The sequence below is a fragment of the Ictidomys tridecemlineatus genome, chromosome 5, assembly GCF_052094955.1.
Source record: "Ictidomys tridecemlineatus isolate mIctTri1 chromosome 5, mIctTri1.hap1, whole genome shotgun sequence".
Classification (NCBI taxonomy): Eukaryota; Metazoa; Chordata; class Mammalia; order Rodentia; family Sciuridae; genus Ictidomys; species Ictidomys tridecemlineatus.
The window spans coordinates 15,822,997-15,845,533 of record NC_135481.1 but is presented as its reverse complement, the minus strand read 5'-3'; the positions used below and the strand labels follow the sequence as shown (position 1 = coordinate 15,845,533).

General features: G+C 41.9%; 1 protein-coding gene across 9 annotated transcripts in view; it reads left to right on the top strand.

The window, feature by feature from the left end:
- Map2k5 (mitogen-activated protein kinase kinase 5) overlaps positions 1–22,537 on the top strand; it is a 236,736-nt gene that overhangs the window by 190,155 nt on the left and 24,044 nt on the right. For 5 of the 9 annotated variants that reach the window (XM_005316728.5, XM_078049408.1, XM_040276274.2 and 2 more), the window contains 2 exons: positions 6,432–6,493; positions 9,645–9,690. In XM_005316728.5, the coding sequence (XP_005316785.1) occupies positions 6,432–6,493; positions 9,645–9,690 (108 nt within the window). Of the gene's footprint in view, positions 1–6,431; positions 6,494–9,644; positions 9,691–14,776; positions 14,837–22,537 lie in introns of those variants that run through there. The other 4 variants (XM_078049410.1, XM_040276276.2, XM_040276277.2 and 1 more) reach the window with 2 other exon arrangements.

Genomic DNA, 22,537 nt, shown 5'->3' with positions numbered 1-22,537 from the left:
AATCTTTGCTATTTCTCCAGAACCTGCCACGGGATTCTACTTTGGACTGGTAGTTTGGGGTTTGTAGATTAGCTTCCGCAGAGATATTTAAAGTCAGGGTCCAGTTTTTTTGGTTTTTGTTTTTCGCAAATGAAGTTTCCTCCCCAAGGGAGCACAGATTTGTCCTATGGATTCTGCCAGTTGTCTCACAAAGATGCTACTTTAAAGCAGTGGGCAGTAGAGGATCAAAAAACAATTTTGGGGCTGACAGACAAAATGCTGTTCTGTCTGACATAAAGTTACTGGAATTACAAATGACCTTTGGTCCCTGCACTGAGGAGAGAGGAGGAGTGATCTAAGATTGCTGTACCAGTTAGTAGGAACCCCAGTGCCTGAGACCAGAAATTACTGCCCAGGCCACAGGAACATCAGATTTGAATTAAATGACTTACTTTTAAAACGTGGAGCATAACTCTCAGTTTGGGGGCTCTGTGTGATTCTTGATGCCATGACAGCAGTAAGTCTAGAAATAGACTATTTTAAAAAAATTATTTAACATGCCAGGCTGATTTAATCTGACCACAGCACAATTGACCTTAGAATTTGCCAGTGCAGCCAACACCGCAAGATTTTTTTTTATTAATACATAATAAAACTTTATTTCTCACTCACATATTGGTCCAGGAGGAGGATTTTTGGTCAGTGAGGTGAGGGGATGCTAAGCTCTTCCTGTTTATTCCAGGACAAAAATGAAGTCCTCAGGAATATTTCTAAAGCGAAGGCCCCTTAACTTTTCGTTTCTTACTGTTGTAACAAGCAACCAGAAACTTAGTATTGTAAAACACACACTGAGAGTTTGAGAAGCTGCCCTTCTGTCTTCCTTATGTTTTACTGCAGTATATGTAAAACTTGGTTTGTGCGCGGGCAGAATTGAGTAGGACACAGACCTTCATATTCAAGGTTCTTGTATTCCCTCTTGCCCTCCTGGAGTGAGGAAGGAGGAAGGCAGGAGAACAAAAAAAAAAAAAAAAATGTACCCATAGACTCCAGACTCTTAAACAGGTTTAGTGTTCCCTCTCCAAACTGCTTAGGACCACAAGTATTTCAGATTTCAGGGTTTTTCAGATTTTGGAATAGTTGCATAGTTTGCTGATTGTGCATCCCTAATCCAAAAACCTGAAATCCAAATGCATTTAATTCAAAACTTTATTCAAAACATTTTCCCTTTCAGAGTCATATGTACCAGCCAATCTGAATCAAAGCCTCAGGACTCCCCAGTACCACCTGAGCACCTACCTTGGCACTGCTACTGGGCCCCTCCCTCCATCTTTCAGGACTATTTATTTGGGACGCGTTATCTCATCCCTCTGAACAATACAAAAATCCTTTGTGGATATGCGTTAAGTATCAGCCATCCCACAATGCCAGACTCATTTCCTTCAATGTAGTAGGCACTCAAAAAAATTCTTGACTGAATGAGCAAAAAAAAAATAATGAATGTATCATTTTTATACACTACTTTGAGCCCGTCAGCATCTGAATTAACTACCTCTCCATAGTCAGGTTCCATGGTCATCTTGAATTATGAAAAAGCCAAAAATGAAGTCCTCAGGAATATTTCTAAAACAAAGGCCCCTTAACTTTTTTCCAATTGTGTACTTAGGCTTTTCCCTTATACAAAATAGAGTTCTACTAAGAATCTGTTTTATTTGAGTTTTAAAAAATAGCCCCTTTATCTTTTTGGGCTTTCTATTTTGACATAATTTTAGAGTTATATGTAGTTGTAAGAAAAAATAGAGATCCTATGAACCCTCCACTCAGTTTCCCTTAGTGGTAATGTAAGTATTGTCCAACATCACAGTCAGGAAACTGACATTGACACAAGATACAAACCACCGATCATAATTTTTTCAGATCTTACCAGTGTTACTGGATTGATTTTATGGCAGGGGAGTGTGGGAGTTGGTAATAAGCATTAATGATTAGCATGGACCCAGTTAAAACCAAAATATATCATGGTTTCAAAAAAGAACACCTCTTTAAAATTATGGTCTCCCTTTTAAGTAAGTCATTTCAAAAGCATTTTTCTCAGTTACATTTTCTATATTTGGAGTATCCAATGTACCTTCCTGCTCTCAAGGTCACAAAGTGGCCAGGCACAGTGGCACATGCCTGTAATCCCAGCTACTCAGGAGGCCAAGGCAGGAGGATCACCAGTTCAAAGCCAGCCTCAGCAAAAGTGAGATGCTAAGCAACTCAGTAAAGCCCTATCTCTAAATAAAATACAAAATAGGGCTGGAGATGTGGCTCAGTGATTGAGTGCCCCAAGTTCAATCTCCAGTACCCCCCCAAAAAAATGGAGAGAGGAAGGGGGAAGGCTGGGAATGCAGTTCTGTGGTAGAGCATTTGCCTAGCATGTGCAAGCCCTGGGTTCAGTTCCCAGCAGCTGCGATTAGGATTGAACTTCCTTCTGCCTCCCCGCCCTCCACCTCTTTGAGTGCATAAGGTACACACACACACACACACACACACACACACACACGCACGCACACACTCACACACTCAGATTTTCTGCGGCTTGCCTTTTTCTATGCCTGAGTACCTTGCTGACAAGTGCTAATAACAAAATACCCAGAGAGAGTCGAATTGAAGTTAGCACACATTAAACATTCTGAACTTGTCCTTTTGCTCGTAGATTGTGCATAATTAATAATTAAACAGTTTCCGTTGTAATGGGTTGACCTTCCTGAACTGTTCATTATTCACAAGGCAAAGGCATCACTCAAACTTCTTTCCCTTTGTCCCTTCTCTGTGCTCTGGCGTATCGCATGCTTGCGTTCCAGTTGTTTAGCAAATGGGGCTGACCAGGTAGTTACTGAAACCTCTGAGACTTGGAGCCTGTCCTCCTTGGTGACCAGAATTGCTTGCTGAAACACTTTATGGCAGCTGTTTTTATATAACAGTTGCCTGCTCAAGAACAAAACCCAGCCTGGGCCCACTGGCAGGACTCTAAAGTTGATTTGGGACCAGAATCTCAGGTTAAGGCTTTTGGTTAAGGTTATGTCCACTGTATCATTCCACACCTCCATGCTGAGAAGTTCAACAGAAAACCATCCCCAAAAAGCCCTTAAGGTGAAATATGGCACCAAGACCTTAAAAAGAGTAACTTTTATTAACAATTTAGAGTCAGTTTTAGCCAGTACTGAGAGTTAGCAGTATTGCTGCTTCTTTAACCTGTATTTGTTTTCAAAATGTGTTTCTCCACTTTATCTGAGCCCATGTTTTACAGAGGACATTTTTGATAAGTAGCAGCAACTACTTTACTGGGTTCTCAGAGTCCCTTGGGGGTGGGTGTCAGTGCCCCCTCTGGCTCCATGGTTACCAGATGTATTCCCTTCCTGGGAGTTGTGGTAAAGCTGAAGCCCAAGCTGAGTTCCCCTGCTCTCCCTCCTGCCCACTGATTTGAACTAATATCAAAATAGGTAGGTTCTTGGAGACTTTTCATGTCCTGATCTACACTAACTTCTACTTTTGTTTTTATTTTTTAAAGAGAAAAGTGTACTTTTAAAACCCTCCAGCACAGTGGACATCCTCAGGTGTATTTATCTGCTTCCCTTTGGCATGTTAATAGCCTACATATTTTTGTGGAATTGGAAGCTCTCTGGGGTCTCCTTTGCCCCGTGTTTACATGTGTCATTTCCATCACCCCTACTAGTCAGTCTGTCTTCTGCATTTTAGAAAATTCTTCCTTGAGGCACAAGAGACATGGATTTTAGAATGAAAAGAAGTATCTGGTATTATGCACATGAAATTAAAATTTTCCCCCACATCTTTGATGAGTGTTTCTTTCCAGGCACCACTGAGATGAGAATCCACTGTGGTTCTGGGAAGTCGACTTGGGTTGGCATTTTCAGAAGTGAAATAAATTATTCATGGGTACCACCCAGTGTTCCTTAGTTTTATAATACGAGGAACTTAACAGTCTACAATATCAGGTCTTAAATAAAATTAACTACCCATGCAAGATGTCACATTTCCTTTTTTTGTTTCTCATCCATGTTAAAATGACATCTTCATCAAGTTGCCTTGTCTATAATTCATTAACTTGCTCTGGGTATCATGCTTTGAAATGAGACCCACATTAGCATCATGTTTTATACCAGATCGTGGTAGAAAACCATCCAGAATTTTAACCATCTTGGTAAATATTCAGCCCCATTAAGACAGCATGCTTTTGTTTTCCTACATACTGCATTTTAAAGCTTCTTCTACTCAGACATTTCCAATACTCTAGGAGAGAGCGATAGAGCAAAAGAAAGATCTAAGAGAATGACTTCAAGAAGCTACCTAACTGATCAGAGTTCATAATAATTTCTGCACCTCAGACTTTGAACTATCTTTTTACTAATGGTTTTTGAGACAGTAAAATGTCATTTCTTGAACTGGACCTTGTGGAATCTTGCAGGCTTGGTGATATATATGGCTTTCCTAAAACAGGCCAAGGCTGAAATTGATATCATGTTTTATTTTTGCTCTTCAAACCAATGGGACTTCTGTGACCATTTTATAGTACCTTTATCGAGGACTTGTCATGTTATTGTGTGCCTTGTTTCTTTTGAGTAGACTGCTTCGTCAGCCACCGTTTTTCATGTCCTCTCTATGTAATGCCTGCATATAAGCCTTTGAACTTGGCAAGATTTTATTCTACTCCCATTTTCTTTTGTTTTCCTTTTCTCCTGGAAGCCTTTCTCCACTGAGAATTTTAAGTTTCGAATCACCAGCCTTCCCCTCCTCTGGATGAGGAGAGTAAATGCTAAGAGGATAGATATGCAAAAACCAGGAACTATTTTGTTCTGGGTCCTCTTCTGTTAACCTCTTTGGGATTTTTTTTTTCTCTTCCTTTTTCTTTTTTTTTTTTTGGCCGCTTTGACCCCCTCAGTTCCTTTTGATTTAATTGTATTTTCCAGCAGTTTCCAATTGTTTGAATTGGAAACAAAGCCTTAATAAGAGTTCTAGTTAATTTTCTGTCTTGTAATTACCGATCTCATTTTTCTGATAATTGGCCACAGCAATTATATGTATATTTACTAATCACATAGGAGGCTGTGCAATTGTATCTATCTGCCACCATTGATAATGACACGCATATTGCAGAGGTGCTTTTATCATCTTCTTTTTTCCACTACATCAAAGCTATTTCCTCTCGTTCTCAATAATGAATACATGCATGCATTTGACACAGTTGTGTGCTAGAGAAATTGTTTGGCTCCCACCAAATGCTGCATGCTCTGAGTTTCTTGCCTGCAGCGCTGGAAGGTTGTATGTAATGATATATTGCTCATCCAAATGGCCAAAGCACTCCAAAGCACAGTGAGATTAAAATAAGTCATTCCTTTGTTAATTTAAATAGGTGCATGTATCATACTTTGCAGGGCACTTTGTGTAGGGATGTCAGGGAGGAAAAAAGCCGCCGAAAGGTATTTTTAATAGCAAATGAGAATAGATGAGAATGGAGTCATTTGCAGCTGCCTACTTTATGTGGCTCTCTTGTTCCAACTGTAGGTCTAATGAGATGACTGTTAAAGTACTCTGCAGTGTAATTTCATTACATCCTGAGCTGTTACACTATAAACACAGTGGCGCTCTCTGTCATTCTTGGAAAAACTCCTAAATTCTTAAAGCCTTCCTTTGCAAATGGTAATGGGGCCCCCAGCTCCCCGTGTTCCGTGGCGGTGGCTGCTGTGCAGTTTCTCCTCTTCTGCGGGAACTCACACTTCCATCCCAGTTTGGTTTTGTGGCGGTGGTGGGCGATGGTGGGCGTCTTCCTCGCGTCCTTCATTCGCTGGCTCTCTCCTATGACAAGTTGGCCCAGACTGGCAAAGAGGCTGAAATTCTTTTTCCTGAAACAACTTTCTCTATAAATGCCTTTCTTTACAGTTTATTTATTTATTTATTAATAATCTGACACAAAGGTACCAGCTTAGGGACAAGCAGTTAAGAGCAGTTGAATATACAAATAAATGTAAATAAACAGGAAAGTGTAAATAAATAGCAAACCCAGTAAAAGAAACAAAGGTCAACACAAGAATAATTTCACAGCTCTTTGTTAATTACAAGACCATTTGTGTGTTACTTAAATAATCATTAATTTCTCATTTACACTTTCCCCACCTTCCTTCCTACCCTGTGGCTATCATTGTCCTTTTTTCACCTCCCCTCCCTCTTTGCTCACATGTTTCTCACCAACATAAAATGTGTGTGCCTTGAAATTTGGCATTTTTGCCTAAATGTGGGGAAGAGGGTGTAGCCGTCTTTTTAATTGGATGAGGCCTCCTGTCATTATGCTCGTCTTTATGCTGCTCCTCTGCGGAGGGGGGAGGGGAGGGGACAGAAGGGAAAGAAAGGAAAGCAATGGTCGTGACTTTTGGTGACTTGTTTTTCCTCCATCCCAGGATTCGCCCGTCCTTCCGGTTGGAGAGTTCTCCGAGCCATTTGTACATTTCATCACTCAGTGGTGAGCCCGTTTGCAAACATGCCATGCCCTCAATGTAAATGATACATGCCATTAACTCGCGGCTCCGGGAGACCTTATGGCTCTCCCTGCTTTCTTTTGGAGGCGGGAGGGACTTCGGGGCCTTGGGCAGATGGGACAGCAAAGCTGAAGAAATTGTTTAAATTATGTAAACGTTATTTACACAAAGGGTCATAAACGTACTTCGGAGGCTCCTTCCTGTTTTAATAAACTGCTGAGAGTCGGGCCCCTTCTTAGAGCACAGAACACTGTTCCATCCTAGCTTCTTTTTTTTCCTCCCTAAGAAATACACAATTTTATAGCCCCTATTGAACAGACATATGAGGCTTATTTTTATTAATGTAACCTCAAGTTACCCATAAAACTGCCTGTCACTTAGTGGAAGCAGCATAGTTTATTAATTCATCGGATTTTCAGTAAATAACTTTTATCTTTGGTTATATTTTAAACACAATACTGGGGTCCCATTTCACTGAATTTTGATGTTTGAAAGATTCTGAAAGCATAGTTCCTTTAGGCCTTCTTCAACCCTTAAAGAACTAAGAGGAATCCGGGTTTAGACCAAAGGATCCTCAGAACCCCGAGGAACCCCAGGTCCCCGTGCCCCTGGGGAAGCATGCCCTGTCTGCCCAGCGTTCTTCCCTAGCCTTCTATCTTTTCCTCACACCAGGAAGTGTCTTTCTTCCATTAGCCCCTTCCATTCTCCCCTTCCCTGTCCTGCAGCACCCCTGTGCCCTCTCTCTCACCCCAGCATAGAGTATCACTGGGAGGAGGAAACTAGATAGGAATGACTGTCCCCAAGGACATTCTGGAACTCCTTCATAACTCCCTTTGCTCCTCTCTCCCTCCTCACCCAAGTCCTGCCTCCCTCCCCCTCAGTCAGTCCACTGTGCAAAGCACACAGGCAGCACCTTTCAGAAGGAGTCCTTCCATCCTGGGGTGCAGCGAGGTAGTGCAGTCAGGAATCTGTGCTGAATGGAGTGGTGGTACCCTGTCCCCTCCCCCATGATCCATCTGATGATTACGCTAAAGTGAAACCAAGAAATATTCCTTAATATAAACGTCAAGCTTTATCACCTTCTTGACTAAGTGTAATATGTTACCTCTTAATAAAAATGTCTCATGCAGTTTATATTCCACAGCAAAAAAAAAAAAAAAAAAAAAATGTGGGGAAGAAATTTCCACCCCCAGCACGGACTTAAAATTTTTTAACACTGTTTCTATATTTAAAATACTTTGTATATGTATTCTAAAGCTTTTAGGGACTATTTTTGTTCTAAAAACCTATTTTTCCCAAAGCATGTCATGTTGAGAAAAAAGCATACATATTGATTAAACACTGGAATCCTTAGCTTTTCTGAATCTCATTAATGATGTTAGAACCATTATACAAAATTATTTATTAATTTCTTAATTTCCTTTAAATGGAATTACTAAAAGCACTCAGAATCACACCATAGGCATACTCCACTTTGAGATGCAAAATTGAAAAACAAACCATGCAATTCCTATGCTACCTGGAACCCCTTTTGGGCATCACCACTCCTGGCTCCAGAGATGTTGGATTTGTGACAGACCACTTATCTCATTGTGTGGTCTTGAAACCAACCCAAGAGTGGGACTGACCCAGACAACCAGGGAGAAAAGTGGGTAAGGCTTTACTACCCTCATATCCAAAAAAATTAATCCATTGTTAGATAAAAGTTTTATGGAGACAGAGGGAGGGATAACCTGTGTTGTAATTTCCACAGATGTCAAGCCAAAAGAGAAATAATAGTGGGTAATAGCCTTGTTTTCCCAAGAGATACAGCTACTTTGGAATGTCAGATTAGGACTGTTACTCCACTAGTGAGACAGCTTGAATTACTTGCTAATGGATGCAGTATTTGAGAGGTGCATATGGTTATTTATAGGGAAGGCAAATGTCCTCGATGTCATTAATGGTTCATAACTACGGTTCTAGTTTACAAAACAATCATTAAATCTCTCTATTTAAAAAATAGTACTGTCAGCAAATTCAGAGATTATAATGAATGGTTTTCTTTTTTTCCTTTAGAGGGTGATTTTATAAAGAAAAGTCATCTGTATTCTTTTCCAAATGATCGAAGAAGCAGGAGTCTCTTTTCATGTCTTCATCCCACAGATACCAAGTTTAGAACAAACATGGTCATCAAGTAGGCAGTACTCATGGTCACTTAGTACCATTCATGTGTTTCATCACATAGCTAAGTACATGCTTCAGCCACTAATTATACTTTTGGATGGGAGACAAGAAATATTTTGCATGAAAAATGTAATTCTTTAAGCAGCTTAAACAAACTTAGCTGTCCCATAGCTGTTGAATGAATTATCAACTGGCATTGTAGCCAAAATAAATTCAAGTCAAGATAATGTATAAGAACCTATCTGTAATTTCACAGCATTATCTAGATTTCTGACCTCTTTTATATATTACTTGTCATTGAGAATAGTAGTAAAGGAATGAAATGTATTATCATTTGACTTGACAGTCACATGTGTTTTTTTTACTGTCTTATACCAGTAATCAAACAGAAATACATTGATTTAATATTGAAATAAATTGAGCTGGGTGCTAGAGCACATGACTGTTATCATAGTGATTCAGGAAGCTAAGGCAGGAGGATTGAAAATTCAAGGCCAGCCTTGACAACTTAGACCCCATCTCAAAAAAAAATTTTTTTTAAAAAGACTGGGAGATTAGGGCTGCAGCACATCCCAGGGTTCTAGTACTGACAAAAAAAAATTTTTTTTGAAATGAATAGATAACTGAATCAGAGAAAAATGTTGCTGCTGCTTTTCCATGTTAACTTCAGATGTGAAGTACAATAAATTCAAATTCATTATTTGCCTGTATTGCAAATGTAACAAAAACAAACAAACCAAAAACAAAAACAACCTTGTGTTTCTAATTCATGAAGTCCCCAGAAATCTGATTAAAGGCCAAAATTAAAGAAAGGGAATATATGTTTATGCCTGAGCATAAAGAATTAAACATGATGGATTTTGAAAACATCCAGATTCAAGGAAAAATAGTCAGAGGTGTAAATTAACAGCAAAAATTTATGAATGATATAGATAATATGAGGGGTTTTTTTGTTTTTTTCTCCCACAGCATGCGAAAACAGCCAAAAGAAAGGCCAGCACCTGAGGAATTGATGGTAAGTTCATTTTTTTAGTTCCATTCAAATTCTCCAGTTATACATTTATGTTTAACATTCTATTAAAAAGACCAGAGTGGGGTTTTAAAAATCCACAGGCTCTGGAAAGGCAGAATCGTATACTTGATTTAGGTAGGTGTTTCTGAAACTCATATCCTCAGATATGGTTCTTACGTTTTTAAAAACCTACCACACTTTTGAAATGTAGTACAGAACTCTCTTGCCTCCCTCAAGAACCTCACACTTAATGTCAGTTATTCTGTGTCCTCATTTGTTGTTACAGCCTTTCGGAAGCCAAAGGGCTGGTAACAGAGAGGAGAGTCAGTGTGTGTTAAGTGTTTGGTGCAGTCCTACAGGAAGGAGTCTGATTATGGCATGGAGTCCTGGATTCATGTGGAATGAAATTAGGCTGGCTGTAAAAGATCAAGTCAATGTGAATCTTTGGTCTTTCCTCAGAAACAGACACTACAAGGCTGCCAGCACTGTGTCCTCAGTTCCAAGGCAGCCTTCTTTGATTGCAAATGACAGTTTTTACTCAAGCAGGGAGAGGAACAGAGAGCTCCCTAACAATTCCCAAATGGTCATTTATTTAGTGCAGATTGTTGATTTGACAATGCACAAGCTGTTAGAATGACGTTAGGATGGGACATTAGTAAATAATAATTATGGTCTACTCTTTTCCAAGTTTTTGCATACCATTTCCTGTCTTTAGATCACTGCAATCAGAGCAAATCACCACTGATTTTCCTTTACCTTTTTAAACAGTGTACATTTTACAGATATTTTTCCAGAGCTTTTTATTCTTCAAAGTGCATCCTAATAAATGCTCTAAGTGCCCAAACTTTTATACAATATAGGTTTCCTCTCCACCCATAGAGAACCTTTCCCTTTTACATCATGAGTGCTCTCCAGGTAGGGACTTTTCTCCTTTGTGTTGCCCCGAGAGCAAAAATTCAACTTTTAGCATAGTTTCAAGTTAAAGTTCACCCTAAAACCTCTGCAATTTACTGCTATGCTGGTTTTGTGTCTAGAATAAACTGGGATGGGTTTGGGGTTTTATTGGTTTTTGGTTTTGTTTTGTTTTCCTTCTCTTTGGTGATTGGGGAATCCTTGCAGTTAGTCACATTTGAGAAGACTTGGAACAGGTTCCAGAGATGTTTACCTTGTGCATTATTAAGCTATGGCTCAATAGCTCAGCTATTAAAACAAAGGAATGGGGTTTCATAAAACAGATATCTATTTGTAAATGCATGTTTCAATTGCTGCAACGAGTTGGCCACTTATAAATAAAACATCTGCAGATCATGCACATACCCATAAATGTATATGGATGTGTGTGTGGATAAGGAACACCTCTCCAGGGTAGCAAGTCATAAAGATAAGGCTAAAGGGTGAGATCTTCCAGTGCCTGGGAATCAAGTAAATGTGGATGTACGTGCATGTGTGTGTATGGAGGGGTGTTTAGATGTATCTCTTTATGCTCTGGTGTGTGCTGTCCCAAATGTTTAATTAATAAATATCAATAAATCAATACAATACAATGAAAAGTGTAGTCAGCAGAAGCGCCATCCTATACTTAATTTAACATTATTTCTAGTACAACTCACTGTTTGATTTTAAATGCATTTATTCCCAGAGGAATAGCAGTAACGAGGCACCCCCTCATTTGGTAGGGGCTGGGTGTGGAGGCTTTGAACAGGAGGTGGGGGCTGCTGTGGTCAAGGTTGCCAAAAGGTTAGACCCAGCAGGGGATAGGAAAGGAAGTAGGTTATCCCTTGACATGAATCTGTGTCACATCCTAGGGACCCAGTCTTAAGGAACAGTTTCTTTATTCCCCCCAGCATATTAATGGCTTTAATTTTTCCTTTTCCCTCTCCGCCTACAAGCTATCTGGAAGCCAGGAGCCTCCTCTGGAATGCGTGAACTGTAGAGCCCATTTGTCACTGTGGGTGGGGGGTCTGTGCCTTTTGCAAAAAGAGCAGTTTCCTTCCCAAGCACAGTAACTCCAGCCAGCGGGTACCAACGTGGGCTGCACAGCTTGGGCTGCATCAGCTGTGAGGCCTGCAGGATTTTCAAGGTTTCCCTGTGGGTTTGCATTTTCCAAATCAAAAGAAGAAAATCAGAGATGGAGTTTGGTGGAAATACTGAGAGTTGTAGATTCACCATTCACTCCTAAATGAACTCCAGGTATTGGCTTGACTGGTGAACACAACACACCTTGCCTAAGGAAATCAGAACATGGGGTAGGTGGGCCACATCACCCTGACTCCTGGCCCTGGGCTGTGCACATAGTGGGCACTCAAGCTGTCTTTGTCTTTTTATTTGGTGGGGTCACTGTAGATGCCAGGATGTCCAATACCAAGTCTTAAAATCACTGACCAAGTCAGTCTTAAAAATGAAATGTAAAACTCAAGGTTCAACTCTTGAGACCATTAAAACCTGAGTGTTAGAACTCATTGTTATCTGGTTATTTAATTCCCTCTCTTGTGGGTGTTTATTCTTCAGATGATTGTCAGTTTTTATGTCCTAAGTGGAAGACTTTTAAGGCTAGATTAAGAAATTCCCTTAACACATTTTTGAGAAACTAAGGTCCATATGAGCTGGTACAGTTTTCTAGTGTGTAGCCATTAAGCTTCATAAGAATTCCCTCAAAAGTTTCATCATCAACATCCATATCCTCTTAAAAAGGTCTCAGGACCAGGTAAATGATAGAATTCAGTAGATATTTATAGATCACTAAGTGCAAAGTCTTATACTAGACCCAGCAGAAGATATAAAGTAAGCCACAGGTGTTTAGAGTTGCAGGGGATATGTCAGGGACACAGATAACTGTTCAGAATAAAGTGGCTCTTATAAAGGAATTTGGACAACTGAGGAAAACTGTGTTGAGGATGTAGCTTTTGAAAAGGACTTTCGGAGGATGGGTTGGATTTTAATAGAGTTTTCCAAGAGGCCATTCTAGGCAAAAAGGGCAAGGAGGAGTTGTGTGTAGGTGCCAGACCTTCTCAGAGCAGAGGGAAGCCTCTAGTGCCAACAGGAACCCATTGACATTGATTGACCTGATGGAATCCTAAGCCCTCAAAGCTGTGAGTTCAGAGAGGCAACATAGTCACTGTGAGCTAGGTAGTCTCTTAAGAAGTTTCACTTCTACAGAAGGAATTCTAATATCCAGGTCTGAAAATTCTTGACTATATAGAAATAACACAACACACCCGTCCACGTGGACCTTTTTCCTTGAGTGAATTCTCTTGAAATTCACTACTCATCCAATGCATAGGGAAGTCCCTCGTACTGAGGAAGGCAGCGCCTTCTCTTCAGCTCTTTAAGAGCCTATTGCATGATTGAGAGTCAGCTTTAAACTCCACAAAGGAAAGCCAGCCATGGGCAGCCAAGATAGGGAACCCCCAACTCTTTCTGCCCCTCTCTAATGATTCCATTATTGAAGAACCCACTTTGAAATCACACTGATGTGAATCACAGGGAGAACCTTGGAATGTGCTGCCCAGCCTGGTGGCCTGGGATCAACAAACTTAGAAAAAAGTTTTCAGGCAGTGGAGCATGAGGAGGTGGCAGGTAGAATGTTCTGCAAGCTTCAGACCACCATGGATATGTTGGCTCACATGGGGAAAAACCCACTTCTGCCAGTCAAAAAAAGAATGATGAGATTCCAGCAGAGGGGAGAGAAAATAATGGAAAGGTGGTAGAGAAATTTCCCCAAAATGCCAATAATCTGATTGAGGAAACAAAATCAGACCCTTAAACTCCAGGACAGAGAGACAACCAAAGAAGAGAGCATTTGGATAGTGGTTCTAGTCTGATTTCGCTATTCAAATTACATGTTTAATGGGCTGGGGATGTGGCTCAAGCGGTAGCACGCTCGCCTAGCGTGCATGCGGCCCGGGTTCGATCCTCAGCACCACATACAAACGAAGATGTTGTGTCCGCCGAGAACTAAGAAAAAATAAATAAATGTTAAAATTCTCTCTCTCTCTGTCTCTCACTCTCTCTTTAAAAAAAAAAAAAACAAATTACATGTTTAAATATTTTTTTTAAAGAGAGAGTGAGAGAGGAGAGAGAGAGATAGAGAGAGAGAATTTTTTTTTTAATATTTATTTTTAGTTCTCGGCGGACACAACATCTTTGTTGGTATGTGGTGCTGAGGATCGAACCCGGGCTGCACGAATGCCAGGCGAGCGCGCTACCGCTTGAGCCACATCCCCAGCCCCATGTTTAAATATTTTTAAGTTAAAGAGATATGATAAAACATTATAGATCACTTGTTTCTATAAAGAATTCCTCCTAAGGAATTAACCTTCCTTTAGGTCCTTTGGTTGCTCAGGTGGGGCTGTGGCCTATCAGACAGAGCCTCTGCCATGGGCCCTTCCCTGTGTCACCCAAACAGTGCCCCATCCCCTTTACTTCAGCATCTTCCTCCAAAAATCAAGGGGACATACTGAATCAGCAGGCCTTGTCCCAGGGTCTATGACTCCAGGAAGTCTGTTAGAACCCCTGACATTTCATGTGTGCTTGTGAAGATTTTCTTTTTTTTTTTTTCCTGAAAAGAGAAATTCATGCCTATCGCTAATTTTGCAAAGGAGACCATGACCCTAAATGATTGCTAAGCTCCCTTGCTACCTTCCCATTCTGTTCCTTAGAGCTGTGTGGCCAGGACCAGACAGGCAGCTCAGGAGGGGGCGTTCATTCACTGGAAGGGTGCTTGCTCGGTGTGGGGGTAGGGGAGGCCCCTCCTTGTGGGGCGCAGCAGGGCTTCCATCAGCTGTCTGGCAGCCCTTTAACCTCCCAGCCTATTCTGAATGAGGGCCTTGGCTCTGGCAGGGAGGGCGAGTGCCGCGGGTACCCACACGGTTACAATTTGGGCTCAGAGTGCTGTAGATCCTTCTATGCATTTAGAGTATTTCCAGGAGCTTCCCATGTCTAAGCTCTATTTAATGGAATCTATGCATAGTAAGTAATCAGGTCAGGAGAAGCAGCATCCCGGTTTGAGATCAATCGCTGGCTAATACTTTATCTAGGCCACTTTATTATCTCATGCTGATCCGATTCCCATTCTCCTCCTCCTTTGTAGCATGCACTTCGGCTGTGGGAAAAGTACGTATCCCATACATATTAAAAACATATACCCATTCTATCTGTATGTAAATGCGTGAGGCACAGCTGGATATTGCAGAGGAGTTTGATTTACTAATAGTTATTATCTGTTCTAGCTGTTCAGTGGCAGAGAGAATTTCAGAGAAACAAGCTGGCGCAGAAATTGTCTTTATGCTATTACTATACTGCTTTAGTAATTGTTTAAAAACATGGGTTTTCTCCTTAGGTTCTAATAATGGCTGTTATTTTGTGCATTTCCTTGTACATTCCAGAGCAGGGCGTCCTCGTTTAGCATTTCTTGGGGTTTGCTTTTCCAGTCAGGCTCCTGGGAAGAAACACAGGGTACAGTTTGCAATTGAAATTTAACATTTTGCTTAGAAAGCAAGTAAATAGTGGGGCTGGAAATACAAGAAGCAGGTGTGGGTCTTAGGGGGAGGGGTGTGGGTTATAATCAAAATAGTGCTTTTGGATTTTTTTCCTTAGTCTAATTCCAGCAGCTGCAAACTTGAAGGCATCTCATTTCTCAGTGAAGGCTTTATGTATAAGAGGTGGTAATGTTTGGGGGCTAATAAACACCAAACTGCTCTAGAAAAATCTGTTTAAACATTTAATTACTTGCAAAGAGATGTTAACTTGTTTAACTCCTCTAAATTAAATTGTCACTGGTAGCTTTTCTGCTTTCCCAAACCTGATTGTAATTACATTTTCACATAGTCTAGTTGGTTGTTCTCTCAGTTAATCAAGATGTATGATAAACTGGGCATCTACATGGTCCCTTTTAAGAAGCAGAGGAAGCACCATGTTGGATTTTTGTCTTCAGTGCTCAAATTCTAGTGTGACTTTGGGGTTCACGCCAAATGGCTTTGTCTGTCATTATTAGACCCAAACCTTATGATCACTGGGAAAGACAGACTGCACCAGACAATTAAGAAGATGATTTTTATTCAGGAGATTACAACAGAGAGAATGTTTACTAATGGGGAATGGCTCAAAGGAAGGGGCAGGGGCAAGATTGTGTGGAGGCAGGTGAATGGAACCCCAGCAAGTCTTGAGGAGGTCATGAGGAAACACGGAGAAGGGTCTGATCTGGGAGAGCAGATGTCCTTTGTGATTGACAATAAAAGGTGGGGAGATTTCTCACCTGTTCCTTCTATCTGGGAGCACTAGACTCAAAAGAAATTTCAGCGTTACCACCACATTCTACTAAATGGCCAAAAGTAAATTTCCTTTCATTTTGACCCTGGGGCCTGTATGTGCCCTGTGAAGAGATCAGGCAGTTCCACAGCCCCCAGAATAGGGCTCAGAGACAACCGTGCCTGCAAAAATCCAAGCTTTTTAAAACACTGATCATGGTTAGTACACACTCGTGAACTTGGTTGTCACTCGCTACATTTAGCTATTGTGTATGTCACATACAGCATGTTTTAAAACGAACCTTTAGGGCCAGGCTCTCATGTCTGGCCGCCATTCTGCAGACATCATTTTTGCTTTTGGCTATTCATTTAGAGGAACATACAAAGCAGCTCATTTGCAGGGAGAGGTCCTGGCTGGGGTGCCTTCAAGCACAAAAGCCATCGAAGGAGCATGGGGGCTGCACACGGGGTCCAGTTGACAGCCGTGTAATGATTTCTTTCCTCAAGTTCTGAAGGCCATTAAAATAATCTGTTGGCATCTGCTTATAAATAGGGATCCACTAGTAAAGAAGTTGCTTTTAGCTTTTTAATTGCACATAATTACAACGGCAGAATCACTGTCTGGATGCTTGAGATCACACTAAATCAGACAGCTTTAATTTGAATTTTTGATGACACGTTAGCACTTCAGCAAGAACAGAGAGATTATAACCCCAGAAAACAGGCTTTGTTTTTCCTCAGATGTGACCGCTTAATCTTTTTATGAGACTTTAGCACATAAGCACACGTGTGTGTGCGCACGCACGCATGTGTGTACCTTTATATAAACACACATGGCAAGAGAGATACAGATAAAGTCTGTCTTCCTTGATCATGGTGATCTGACAGTTTTGACTCCCCAGTTAAGGGTAACTTTCTTCCATCAATCAGTCAGATCTCTTAACACCATGGTGATTGCCTGTTTAAGATTGTGGTTGTTTGTCCAATCAATAAATGGACAAAAGAACTCAACAGACACTTCTCAAAAGAAGAAATACAAATGGTCAACAGAAATATGAAAAAATGTTCAACATCTCTAGCAATTAAGGAAACACAGTTTGAGGCCTTGAGCAACTTAGCAAGACCTGTCTCAAAATCAAAAATAAAAAGGGCTGGGGATGTGGTTTAGTGGTTAAGTGCCCTGAGTTCAATCCCTGGTACCAAACAAACAAACAAAACTACACTGAGATTTCATCTCACTCAAGTCAGAAGGGTAGTTATCAAGAATATAAATAATAGCTGGTTGTGGTGGTGCATGTCTATAATATCAGTGACTCAAGAGGCTGAGGCAGAAGGATTGCAAGTTTGAGGCCAGCCTCAGCAACTTAGTAAGGCCCTAAGCAACTCAGTGAGACCCTGTCTCAAAATAAAAAATAAAAAGGGCTAGGGCTGGGGTTGTAGCTCAGTGTTAGAGCTCTCGCCTAGCATGTGTGAGGCACTGGGTTTGATTCTCAGCACCACATAAAAATAAATAAATAAAGGTATTGTGTCTATCTACAACTAAAAAATATATTTTAAAAAAAGTAGGGCTAGGGACGTGGCTCAATGTTTAAGTGCCCCTAGGTTCAGAAAAAAAGAATAAAATAATGGCAAGAATGTGAGGGGGAAGGCACACTCATATATTGTTGGTGGGACTGCAAATTAGTGCAACCACTCTGGAAAACAGTATAAAATTCCTCAGAAAACTAAGAATGATACCACCACCAGCTATTCCATTCCTCAATATATATCCAAAAGATTTAAAATAGCATACTACAGCAATGAAGCCACATCAGTGTTTATAGAAGCTCAATTCACAATAGCCAAGCTATGGAACCAACCTAGGTACTCTACCTTCCCCAGATGAATGGATAAAGAAAATGTCCTACATGTACACAATGGAGTATTACTCAGCAATAAAAAAGAATGACATTATGGCATTTGTCAGTAAATAGATGGAACAGGAGACTATCATGCTAGATGAAGTAAGGGGGAGAAGGATAAAAAAGCGAAAGGAAAAAAAAAGAAGCAATTGCATCAAAATAGAGGAAAAGAGCAGTAGATCAGACAAAGGGGATTGAGGAGGAGGAAGAAGGGTTTAGAAAAAGGAAGAAGAGTGGAAGATTCTGACCAAAGTTCCATATATGTGTGCATGGACGTGGCACAGCAGCCCCATGCCAGATTCACTGGGCTTTGCCAGACTCACAGGCTCCTCTTAGGTCCCATGCAGATTCACTGGGACCTGCGGGGGTGGGGGGGGGTCTTGGGAGTCTGTTACACTGCAGGTCCCCATTGGAACTATTCAGAAATGTTATTTGGGTGGCAACTGCAGCCTAGAAGTCCCCCTCTCCCCTCTCCTTGAAGGTCTTTGTTCTCTTCCCTGAAGTTTTTCCCCTTCTCAGGGCTTACTCCCTTCCCTAAGCCTTCCAGAATGTATGGTAACAACTCGGCACAGCAGCTAATGACACATTCCTCCAGAGTTGGTCCATGAGGCCCAGTGGTTCTTACCTGGCTTCTCATCAGAATCATCTGGGAGGTTTCAAAAAAGAAAGAGGTGCCAGGATCCCAGCCTAGATTAGAGGATCTCTGGCATTTGACTGAAGGAGCAGGCACTTTAAAAAAAAAAAAAAAAAATGTTCTCTAAACAATAGTAAGGAGCAGCCAGAAGTGAAGCTGATGGTTTAATGAAACTCACCTTTTTCTCCAACGAGATTGTAAGTTCCTTGAAGGAGGACAAAGATCTTATAAATCAGTGCCTGTCTGTCCTGTTCTAATATCATTCAGGCTAAACATGTGTGCTTTTCTAATCCAAGTCCCTAAAATACTGTACTAGGCACTGAAGAGCTAAAGTCAAACAAGACATGTCCCTTGTTCTCTAGGAGCTCATAAAGCTGCAGAAACGGACCCAAGCAGTCTGTGGACATCATGATACCATATAGAATACACAGTCTGAACAAAGGTCTTTGACTTCCTAGAGTTCATGGGATAAGATGAAATTTCTAGGAAGTTGCAGGATTAGCAGGATAGTATTGGGAGCATTTGACAACCACTGCACTTAGGCCAGAACAGACACCTGGGTCACCAGGATGTACAGAACAGCCTGGAAGTGCCAAGCAGGTAGCTGCTGGTCAGCAGCACTGTAGTTAAGTCCATTTGAAGTCGAGAACACGACCTAGAGGGGACCCCCTGGTCAGCATTTCAGGCTGATAGCAGGGACCCCATTGATCATATCAGATGCATGCCATCCGTCCCCCAGCTCTTGGGAATAATGGATTAGATTGAAAAAGAGCAGAAACATTGAGCCATTTGAGGAAGACAATAAAAGGATCTTAAAACTAGTCCCTGGGAATTGGGAATCGCTGTTGAAGGTAGCAAAGTTGTTTTCCTGTGAGTACACACCAATAAATAGCTGTAATTCTTATCAATTATTAATAAGTCTAACCAGGAATTTCAAGGGCTAGAAAAATTATTAGAAGCCTTCTATTTACAGTTGTAACCAGCTGGATTTGTTTAATGGGTTGTTTGCTTTTTAATTTGTAGCAGTTTTGAGAGAGACCTTTGGGGATTGCTGAGCCTTGTGGCTTCAGATGCACAGTTGTTTGGGGCAGATCAGCCTGCAGAAAACTTGAGGTTCACATGGCCATTTGGAGACTGAGAAAGGCAGTGGAGACATTTGGGCCTTCCGTCCTCTATTTAATTTTCAAGATTAGAATTAAACATTAGGCCTTGGTCTACCGAGAGACATTTGCCGAAGCTTGGACTAGTTTCTTTACAGTATTCTGGTTTACCGCTCCTCTGTTCTCTTAAATATAAATGGTCACTGATTCTGAAGAAGGAGAGTAGGTACCCTTCGTTTATTCACACAAAGGTTCCCTTGACACAAATAAAAATGGAATTTTCAGATGTAACCCGATTAACTCTTAATTGTATACCAATAGCCTGTGTGTGTCTCGGCTCCCTCAGAAGCCTTCCGAATGTCCTGCGCCTCCTTTTAAAGTTGGGGGGAGGGGGATTCAATTAATAGCAGGACTTTCTAATTGTGGGATCGGAGTGGAGTGGACAAAAATTTGTATAAATAGGGTACATTTTTCCACTTAAGAGGGCTGTGCTGAAACATTTTTAATTGGATTTTCATGGTGATTGACAGCATTTGATTATGACAGTAACTTTATTTGGCTGGACTGCTTTAGCCTCTTGTTCAGATTTTTCCATCAAAGCTCTTTTTTATCCTCTGAATCCCCAGTGGAGCAGCAGTCATTGTGGAAGAGCCTTTTAGCACCTTTGTTGTGGCCGTCCCTGGTGATGATTGGGCCCAGCTGGTAGTAGATAAGAAAATGTTCCTTTCACAAAGCGGCTGTGTCTCCCGCCTCTGTGGTTTCAATAATTTTAAGAGCCCCCCAAACCTGTTGAGGATTAGAAGTAGCTTTAGATGTGAAATGAGTGTTAAGTATTAGTAATCGGGAGATTAGGGCCCCAGGGACGATGAGAGATAAACAACCGCAATTAAGGCAAATCTGCCGATGTAAACAAAATTTAGCAGAAACAGATGCCCTAACCATTTTGGGGGATTGATTTGAGGGCACCAAGGAATCGATTTTTGTCTTGTTTACACTTTCAAACCCCTGTGATACACTGGAAGGCTGAATATTTCATACAGCCTGATTTTAGTTAATTTTTTTCCAGCGCCTCGCAGTAGGCTCCTCTCCTCTCACAGTGACCAGGCCTGAGTTTATTCAGCATTCACAGGGAGCAGCTAATTGTCTATGAAGGGCCCCCGTGTTTAAATGGGCTTGACAGGAATTTAAATTTTGTTTCAATCAACCCCTGTGCTCACAGCCTGCTCCAGTTTCTAATTTTTAAATTAAACATGATTTTTTTTAAGCCACAGCTCTGCCTCTGGAATGCTTTCACTCTTGACTCTCGGGAAGGCAAATCGGCAACCCTGGAATGCTGGTTCAGGCAGGGCCTGCGGCCCCAGCTCCTCGCTGGAAAGTTCTGTCTCTAGAACAAGCCTGGGCCCCTGTCGGGGAGGTCAGCAGAGCCAGGGCTGGGCACCCCCTCCTTCCAGGGCTCCTGTCTGGGCAGCAGCGCCACAGCAACCAAAAGTGGGTTAATCACCAAAGCTCCAAAGGTGTGAGTGTGGCTTTGAGGGGCAACTGAATTAGCACCCTCTGCACGTCTGGCCCAGGCTGGAGCTCAGACCCTTTCTGCCTTGGAAGGTAGGCGAGCGCACGCTGTGGGCATCACAAATGTCGCCAGCCTCAGCCTCATGCGGAGCATCCTGCCTGATGCCCAGCAGCCTCACTGGGACTCGGTCCTGTCCTCAGTCAGCCCACAGTCCCATAGGGACCGTGAGGATAGAAATAGCCTTGCATGGGGTAGAACGCCAACTGCCGCCAACTGCCGTCCAGGGCCCGCCCTCACCTGCTCCTCACCTGCTCCTCCTTGCCCCCTCGGCCCAGCCACCCCTTTACCTGCGGATGCCCCTGATGTCCCCAGTCCCCACACATGTCCCCCATGCCCACGCTGCTTCCTTCTCTGGGAAGGCCTGTGCCTCTCGTGCACAGGTGAGCTCCTACTTAGTCTCCAAGACCCAACTGGCACAGCCCATCCAACGCCTCCCCAGTTGGGATGGGGACCTGCTCGGGCACATCCTCCTCCTTCCCAGCAAGGACCTCTGCTGGTGCATCTCTTACATCTCCTGGCAGGGACTGGTTCCCGTGCTGTCAGGCTGCGATGGAGAGCACGGAACAGCTTCCTCTATCTCTGTTGGCATCTGGGCCAGCCCTCAAACCACATGGCACATTCAGGAATGGCTGTCAGTTGAAATGGTAGGAATTAGTGGGTAAAATGAGCCCCGTGGGGGAGGGGTTCCTTCCCGCTGGGGAATCTGGGGAGGCTTTGTAAGCAGAGAAAGGTGAGCTGGGCCTCGCAGGACCGTTGTGTACTTTCTGCACACAAATGTGAAACACAACTTGGATTGTAAGGGAAATAACGGACCCTCTGATATCTACTAGCCAAGATCGTACCACAGTTGACTTTCTCAGAACTTGAAAGAGAGGGGAGTCACATTTGCACCCAAATTGTAGCTGCAGATGAATTCAGACAGGATTCTGTTCCCTAAGCTTAAAAAAAATAATCTAATGGCACTTGCCTATAGTCCCAATTCTACAACATAATGAGATCTGGTCTCAAAATTTTTTTGTATTTACATAGAGAGAAATTATTCTAAACAGGTAATTTTTAAACACAGGTGTTAGAAGTTCTTTCCTTTAAGTTATCTCATTTTACCTTCACATGAACACTGAGGATTATACTCATTCCCACTTTACTAATAAACTAGAGGTTAGCTTACTTGCCTGGAGTCACACAGCCAGGAAGAACACAGGATTCTTCTGCACTACATCAAAGGTGTATCTACTGGTGCATAGTAGGCAGGGGAGTGTTCTTGTGGTTCTGAGAATTTCATCTAAGTCAAACTATTTCAGAAAAATAGAATTAAATACAAGGACACCCCCCCCCCCCGCAAAGAAACCTGTAGGAGTTCAGCAGCATGTGCTTGTGAAGCCAGTGCCCCACTCACTCCT